This window comes from Micropterus salmoides, unplaced genomic scaffold (assembly GCF_014851395.1).
Source record: "Micropterus salmoides isolate LMB-PRFRI ecotype aquatic unplaced genomic scaffold, ASM1485139v1 Ms_hic_scaffold_22, whole genome shotgun sequence".
NCBI classification, from domain to species: domain Eukaryota; kingdom Metazoa; phylum Chordata; class Actinopteri; order Centrarchiformes; family Centrarchidae; genus Micropterus; species Micropterus salmoides.
Genome location: NW_024041373.1, coordinates 20971916 through 20980596, shown reverse-complemented (window position 1 = coordinate 20980596; position 8681 = coordinate 20971916). Strand labels below are relative to the sequence as shown.

The 8681-nt window shown below is 37.4% G+C and overlaps 1 protein-coding gene across 2 annotated transcripts; it reads left to right on the top strand.

Annotated features, from left to right (window-relative positions):
* Nucleotides 1-302: 302 nt before the first annotated feature.
* il22ra2 (interleukin 22 receptor, alpha 2) lies at nucleotides 303-8644 on the top strand. Of its 2 annotated transcripts, none has more exons than XM_038736780.1 (6): nucleotides 303-727; nucleotides 2361-2481; nucleotides 3565-3746; nucleotides 4271-4413; nucleotides 6001-6158; nucleotides 7003-8644. In XM_038736780.1, the coding sequence occupies exons 1-5, from the start codon at nucleotides 673-675 to the stop codon at nucleotides 6148-6150; spliced, it is 651 nt and encodes a 216-aa protein (XP_038592708.1). In that variant the 5' UTR covers nucleotides 303-672; the 3' UTR covers nucleotides 6151-6158; nucleotides 7003-8644. The 2 variants fall into 2 exon arrangements, with proteins under 2 accessions (XP_038592708.1, XP_038592709.1); XM_038736781.1 differs by having other exon boundaries at nucleotides 306-727; nucleotides 6004-6158.
* Nucleotides 8645-8681: the final 37 nt, after the last annotated feature.

The window sequence follows — 8681 nt, the reverse complement described above, 5'->3', positions numbered from 1 at the left end:
TTTAAACAGGCATTAAAACATGAGGCCTAAATGAGGCACAACCACACCTAATCTTTTTAAAATCTAAACATGGCAGTTTGGTCAGTTTAAGTTTTAATTGCATTTTTCTTTCACACAGAGACTGGTCTGAGAAATGCATTAAAAGAATATAAATGTTTTGACTGTACTGAACCATGAATAGTCAAATGTTTACATGCCAATTTAAAGGTTTCTGTTTTCTTAATGTAGATGCCTACAATGTCGCCTGCAGACTCAGACGCATCTCCACCGGATAAAATTTGCGACTGAATCGAGGAAGACTTAAGGTGGAGTGGCCATTGTTACTGTTAAGTCAGTCATCATTACGTGGAGGGTTTGCGGTACTCTGAAGGCGTGGGTGGACATACAAAATGCAAAGCGCAGGTAAGGCTGTGACTGATGAGTAAGCCCGTGACGTGTAAATTGCACAAAAAGGTAGGCTACTTCTGTAAAAAAGAGAAGAAAAAGGAAAGACTACAGCGACTGTGTCGGACATTTAGGCTAGTCTATATTTGATCATAAAGATCAGTGCACTGGCATTTAAAAGGGGAAGTTACTGAGATGTTAAAGGTAAGGTGAGGTGGAGCAACATCAGTCCAAAGTGTCTCGTTGTGTTTATTGGCCTGGTCTGTCGGTACCAACATCATCAACGCCATGATTCGTCTGCTGCGCGGAGCCCTGATGCTGGGTGTCTGTGTCACAGCGCGAGGTAACCTCTGATATTACATTTTCTGACCTGTTGATATGTGTTGTTATTGTCTGACTGGTTTGATTTCAAAGTCACACTTATTTAGTTCTGTCCAGTATCATCTCCTTATTCTCTTTCAGATCACATGTTTGTCTTTAGAAAATCGCTGTGTGAAACACTCAGCTGAGGGGAAACACAGATATTTATGGGTGCTGTAACAGAATAAATCAATGTAACTTTAAATGGATTGATCTCTAATAAAAATAAACCAACCGATTATATATTATAATTAATTGATTCCAGACACTCGTGATTATCTGCCTTATCTAAACATGTTGTGTGATGATGTCATGTCATGTTACAACTGCAATCTAGGATAGAAAAGTCAACAGACCAACATGAAAAGCAACAGAATAGGCTTTTATTAAGCAGTAAATTAGGGGAATCTTAAAAGGTGTTATATGTTGTAAAGGTACAGCTCTACAAACAGTTCTTTGTCTCTAAATTATTAATAGACATCAGTGAAAATATCATTAATTACCAACAGGCCAAGATGTGTTTAAGATATAAGAACAAAGTTTCACAGAATATTCTGGCTCAGGAATCAAAATAAAGAGAGTAATGTGAGAGAATAACATGCTCTGAGATTTCCAGGAACTAGATCTCATGTCAGGTTTGAAAAAAAAAAAAAGTTGCACAATGCACAAATTGATAAAGCAGCAGTGTGAGATTATTTCTAAAAAGAAGTCCAGATGACCTTTGCAAGGAAAATCATTTTTATCCTTGTTTTTTTGTCTTAGAAACATCACTGAGCCAGAGGCAAATTATAATACACCAAAGGAGCTGTAGTTGGATTTTAATGTGGACAAAACGGTGTTACTCTTCCTCTATTTGATCCACTATAATATTTTATAAAATAATAATATTTTAGCTTTAAGATAAAAGAGGACCAGGACCACAGTTCATTTTTGCTAAAGGTAAGGCAGCTTTATTTGTTTAGCACATTTCATACACTGAGGCAAAGTTTTTTTGTAAAGTTCTTTACAAACAATGCATTAAAGTTAAAACAACTGACAATTAGAGAGTGCAAAAGTACAGACAAGAGATCCACAAGAAAATTTTTTTGAAAGAGATTACAGAATGAATTAAAAAGTACTGGAAGTTTATCCAAGGCAGGGTGAGCCTAAAAAGAAAAGGCTGCTTCTCCATGCTTTGTTCATGCTTCATGCTGAACCTGCAGTAGGTAGACCAGCACCTGAAGACCTGAGAGGTCTGGCTATTGCAAGAGATCATACATGTATTTTGGTCCTAACCTATTAAGGGCTTTTTAAACATGCAGCATAATCTTTATACTCACAGGAATCCAATGCAGTGACGATCTGCTGTGATTTTTAATATACTGTTCAAGCTGTTTGGAATGAATGTAATATATATATACATATATATATATTACTTTCCTGTTTTCCTCTTCACTATGGAGTTGCTTAATATAATAAAATAAAATTGTATATATATATATATATATATATATTTGTAAGCAACTCCATAGTGAAACTGAGGAAACAGGAAAGTAAAACACAGAAAAGTTTTGTTTTTGGTTTACTAATCAACCAACCATCACTATAAACCACTACATAATCAGTAACTTCCTCAGTTCCAGAGATGCTTGCTCCACCCACCAAGGTGAGGTTTGACTCTGTGGACTACAAAAACATCCTGCGCTGGACTCCGCCCACCAACAGCACATCGCTGCAGTACTACGTCCAGTGGAAGATGTGAGACATTACACACACACACACACACACACACACATACCGTCTAGACCTGCTCTATATGAAAAGTGCAATGAGATAACTTCTGTTATGAATAATGATAACTGGAAGATCGGTGGTCTGATTCCCCGATGCTCCAGTCTGCATGTCCAAGTGTCCTTGGGCAAGATAATAAACCCCAAATTGCCCCCAATGGCTTTTCCATCGGTGTGTGAATGAGTGACAAAGAATGAGGATCCGTGTATGTGTGAATGTGATGTAGTATAAGAGCGCTTTGTGTGGTCGGAAGACTAGAAATGCGCTTCATTTACCAACTGAATTGAATGTACAGTAAATCTACGTCTAACAGTGCAAACACCCACAGTGTTTTTTTCTGTTGATGTCTTCCAAAGAAGACCAAAAGATTTTAGAAGTAAAGCCTACCCAGTTTCCACCATGACTACTGCAAAAGATATATATATATATGTGTGTAGTAGTAGTAGTAGTAGTAATAGTAATAGTATAACTTTCCTTGCTTCCTATAGCCTATACATTTCATCCAGTCATTAAGTCTACTGTTGAGTCCTACTATCTTTTCTCTGGTCTGGTAGTGTTAATTCAAACTAAAAATATTTTTCTTTAAACACGTTTTTTAATAATAAACCAGTGAAGTGATATCACTTCAACTTTTAGAAAAATCTGTCTTCCAAGGAGGAATCTCAAATCAAATCTTTTTTTAATCAAAATCACCAGTAAGCAGTGATGGAAAGTAACTAAGTACATTTACTCCTCAAGTACTTAAGTACCATTTTGAGGTACTTGTACTTTATTTGAGTATTTTCGGTTTCTGCTACTTTATACTTCTACTCCACCCAATTCAGTGGCAAATGTTGTTCTTTTTACTTGACTACATTTATTTGATACTTTATCTGCAGGTAAATTCAAAAGCTACCCAGTAGCATATTAAGTAATTCAAATTAGCCCCACCTTCACCAGCTGCAGCATTAAAGTGAAGCTTACACAGTTAAATAAATGATCACCTGTTGATTTCTTGATTTAACACCCCTCCTCTCTGTGTTTGCGTCTGTCCCTCTCTCTATTTCTCAGTTATGGCGAGCCTCAGTGGGTGGACGTGGATGACTGTCAGGGGATCCAGAAGCATCAGTGTGACCTCAGCGTCGTGACCTCTGACGCCCGAGAGTGGTACTACGCCAGAGTGCACGCCTCCTCCCTGCCCTCCAACAAATCAGCCTGGGCCCTCTCCCCGAGGTTCAGCCCACGCTGGGACAGTAAGTGTTTACACAGGTGTTCCCCGTCCCCCTCCTCCTCCTCACGTCCTCTTGTTTGTTTGCTTGCTTCCCCAAAATGATGCAACGACACACAGCAAACTGAAACAAGCTCCTTCTTTATTTAGAACTAGCAGGAGTGAAAAAGGTCTAAAACATTTGACTCAAGGAGAGGTAACAGTCAAAATTAAACACAAGATTTTAGGTTTTAAGGATCTAGTAATAGAGTAACTTAATAAATCAACACAAAATCCACTTTTTTACGTTAGGGAATTTAATTTACTAATTCAAACTCAAGTAATGCTGCCTTGTAAACCAAAACCCCCAAAGGTACAAGGCAAACTCACGTAAAAAGTAGTCTGATGAAACTGTTCACTTTCTTACAAAACAAACCACATATATGATTTAGTGTTCTCTGCTATATATAGTACAAAGCTCCTTCTTTTAGTACTTTTTTATTGTATTTTGTCACTCTTTCGGGACTTAGACAAAAAAAAAAAAACTAAACCAGGTCCTCATATCTGCAGCCATAATCAGCCCTCCTGTACTGAAGCTGACCATCACTGCGCAAGGGATTGTGGTTCGTCTGAAGCCCCCCAGACTGCTTGTTCGGAAGATGCACAGCAGTCTGCACTATAACATCTACCTCATACACGCCAGTGGAGAAGAGGTACACTCACACAGACACACACCTGTTTGTTCACTATACCTGTGCGGACATCTCATTGACATAATGCATTCCCCGGCCCCTAACCTTAACCATCAGAGCTACCGGCCTTACCTTAACTCTTACCTTTACCATAACATTAACCTAATTCTCACCTGACCTTGACTTTGAGTCCTTCCCACATTTCTTAAATGTCTTATTTTCACTGTTATTTAATTATTATCGTTTATTGCACACCAGCCTCAAGAATACACCACTCTGCATTTCACTGTACATGCACATATTAAATGAATATATGAACACAGACAGGTAATCTTTGAATCTTCAATCTAATTACATGGAGCATAGCGTTGCGTTGGTGCACAATAAATTAATTCCAAAATAATTGCTAATGTAACCTGGAGAGTCTTTGAGTCAGTGCAGAGAATAATAGATGAAAAATTAATGAATATTTACTTGAATTCAAATGAAGCTTTTCTTTCTACAACATTCCCATTTACTCTATATATCCCTGTTATTGGGGCAGCTGTGGCTCAAAAGGTAGAGCGGGTTGCCCTGTAATCGGAATATTGGCCTTTCAATCCCCCTTTTCATCCAAGTCGAATTGCCTTTGGTCAAAATACTGACCCCTGATGTGTGTGAACGTTAGTTTCTGCTCTGAGCAGTTGGGCAGTATGAATATGGGTGAATGTGACATAGTGTAAAAGTGCTTTGAAGGCTAGAAAGGCTCTATACAAGTACAGACCATTTACCTATAGTTAGTACCAAATTACATAATTCTTAGAAAAAGTACTGAGGAAATTATAAACCTGTAAAGATTTTAGGGCTGCAACAATTATTTTCATTACAGATTAATCTGGTGACAGATTGGCCAGTTGTTTTTTCAATCAGTTGATTAGTCTATAAAATATCCCTAAAATGTCAGTTTCCCAGATGTTAAAAATCTTCAAATGTCTTGTTTAGTCCAACTAGCAGTTAGAAACCCAAAGAGATTCAGTTTATGATATAAAAGTGAAAAAAAAAAAAAAAGCACCAAATCCACACTTTGGAGAAGCTGGAATCAGAAAATGACTGGTGGCTTTGCTTGATAAAAGAGTTAAATGATTTTACAATTATTAAAATTGTTGATGATTCATTTTATGTCTGTCAACTGATCGGTAAACGGTTCCAGCACTGAAGGAATCACCATTACGGCAACATACATAAATATTTCTTGGCGCCTGGAACAAATAAAAGGTAACACAGCTATGTTAAATACAAAACAAGTGAAAATTTAAACCACCACTACTACCATTACAAAATAGAAGAAGACGAAGAATAAGAGGCAGAGGAGGTGGAAGAGGAAACGCAAAAGAAGAACAACAAGAACAATAACAACAACAAAAAAAGGAAGAACACGAACAAAATGAAGAAAACCAACTTTTCCTACACACAATTCATCCATTTTTCCGTGACGGCTCAGTTTGCTTTCATACTGCATGTTGTCTTCTAGAACGATTGTTTGATGTGTGTTGCATCAGAGTCCAAAACAAAACACTCCCTTAGGGTATAACTGATCACCTGCCTCCTGTCCTCTTCTGTCCTCTTGAGGAGGTGTTTGAGATGGACTGCTGTTCTAAAAAGTTGATGCTGAATGAGCTGAACCACAAGGCCGAATACTGCCTGCAAGCCCAGACCATGATCCCCGACCAGGCCCAGAGTAGCGCTCGTGGCTCCGTGAAATGTGTCACTATGCTCTGATCACACAGGTATGAACACACACACACACACTCGTATCCAGTGGTGGATGAAGGATTCAGATCCTTTACACCGTACCATAGAGGGTTACTTGTACTCTGTTACAAGTAAGAGAACTGCATTAAAAGTGTTACTTAAGTAAACTTATGTAAGTATATAGTAATATAAATAATTAAAAGTAAAAGTACTCAAAGCAGAAAGAATACTTTCCCATGAATGTTATACTATTCCATATTACATGATTAGATTATTATTACTCATGCATTCATGTAAAGGCAGGATTTTACTTATTGTAGTTGGTTGAGGTTGAACTAATTTGTATCAGACTGCAAATAATGATTATTTTCATTATGGAATAATCTGAGAATTATTTTCTCTATCAATTGTTTTTTTTTCTTTGAACATATTAAGAAATGTTGTCATGCCCAGAGCCCAAAGTGACGGATTGTTTTTGTCAGCCCAAACCTCAAAATGATTTTTTTTTTTTTAAATGCCGAAATGTTTTTACAGAAATAAAGGACCAAACACATTTCTGTCAGTCAACTAATGTACTAGATGTACTTGTATAAACTGTTGTAGCTTAATTTATAACAAAACATATTTTTTAAACTCGTCATATGTTTTGTGTGTAAAAATCTTACTTTGTAAAGTAACTAGTAACTGAGATGTAGTGGAGTAGAAGTACAAAATACTCAAGTAAAGTATAAATACCTCTAATTTGTACTTGAGTAAATATACTTAGTTACTGTCCACCACTGCTTACATTTACACTTAGTGTTGGAGTCTCCTGTAGCTATGAAACATCAACTCATCCTTCTCACTCCATCCATCGTCAACCGCTTATCCTGCATACAGGGTCGCGAGGGGCTGGAGCCAATCCCAGCTTACATGGGGCGAAAGGCGGATAGACAGACAACCACTCACATTCACACCTAAGGACAATTTTCGAGACACCAATTCACCTTACCTGGATGTCTTTCGATGGTGGGACGAAGCCGGAGGAACCACGTGGGAGAACATGCAAACTCCACACAGAAAGCCCATGCTTCTCACTATTTCTATAAATTGTTTGTTAAAATAAATACGTTGAGTAAGACAACTGCGTGCAGATCACTGATTAAATCCTGCTGTGGTAAAAATAAGAAAAGGGGGAAAAAGCAACTTAATCCATAAGAATATGTTACAAGTTTCTACTTTGTGCGATAGTGCACAAAATGCACAGCTGGACGTATCGTCAGTGAGGGAAAGGTAACCTCTCTGCTGTAACAAAAGATTACCAAATGAGAAGTCAAGTATCAGCTGTCGCAGGACAATCGCCTGGGGCAGGTAGACAGAAAGAGGGAGGGAAAATGAAACTCCTGGAGGAGAAATCTTCGAGTTTCTCCACAATGACTGTAATTGCCTCTGTTCACCCCACCCTTTTCACTATTTTTAGATCTGCGACGGATGTGTAGAACAGTGCCTTTTGGGCAGTTACTCCTTTGTGCGGTTCATTAATCTTATCCGTCTCTATCTCCATTGTCTTCTCTTTGCTGTAGACAAGTCGACCGACATGATACCTTTAATTCACCTTTAATTATGTCATCGCTACCTCAACGGCCACAGCCAAAAACATCTGTGCCAGTAAAAGTGATGCACTTTATCATTGATAGCATTAAGGATCTGACATGTGGTTTGACCTGTGAAGGTAAACGTTTGACTTTCAGCCTCCAGGACTCTGTAACTGCACTGTTTCACTCAACAAGAGCTTTTTTTTAGTTAGAAAAAAATGTGGAAATGGCAAAAATAATTTACCTCAAGGTCCACTTGGCAGCTTTTTTCCCTATAGTAGTCACAGAGCAAACTCTATCTGCTGATGAAGACCGTGAGATGTGGTTCAAAACACAGTAAAAAGCTAGTGGGTGGACCTTGAGTATAACTTATTGTACATGCAGATTTTTTTTACATTTTTTTCTGTGGTAGGCACATGATCCGATATACTTGTATGTGTACAGATATGCTTGTAAGTATATGTGACCACAATGTGTATTTGTTTTTCCTCCAATACAGCCACACTCAGGCTGGTTTGCAAAGCCGTAGACATGAAGTCAACAATTTAATATTTAAAAAATAATATCCAGCCATTCTAAAATATTTAAAAATTCACATGGGATGATTTATTTTAGTTTTTACAATAATATATGTATTGTATTACATTGCTCAGTTTGTCTTTTTTACTTTTTATTATTTTATTGTATGTAATTACAGAAATGAGTGATTAATTATGTAAAACCATAATCATAACCATATAAAGAGAAAACTATGCAGATATATGAAGACGAGTCCAGATTTTGTGGCCAAGGTTCAGCAATCTTTTATTTACATATTTACAAGTACACCCAACTTGAGTGGGCAGTCGGGGTGTTTGCTAACCTAATGTATAAACCACTGCAGTCATTGGCTTCTTTTCAATTATTAAAAATTGTTATTCTAGCTTTTCTTCATGCAGTATTTTCTCTACTGAGATGTGTTTTATTTTAGCAAGCAAAATGCAT

Coding starts and splice junctions, on each gene's coding strand:
- il22ra2 (XM_038736780.1), top strand. CDS start 673: ATGATTCGTCTGCTGCGCGGAGCCCTGATGCTGGGTGTCTGTGTCACA. Junction 2,482..3,564: donor TACTACGTCCAGTGGAAGAT/GTGAGACATTAC, acceptor TCTATTTCTCAG/TTATGGCGAGCCTCAGTGGG. Junction 4,414..6,000: donor TACACGCCAGTGGAGAAGAG/GTACACTCACAC, acceptor TGTCCTCTTGAG/GAGGTGTTTGAGATGGACTG.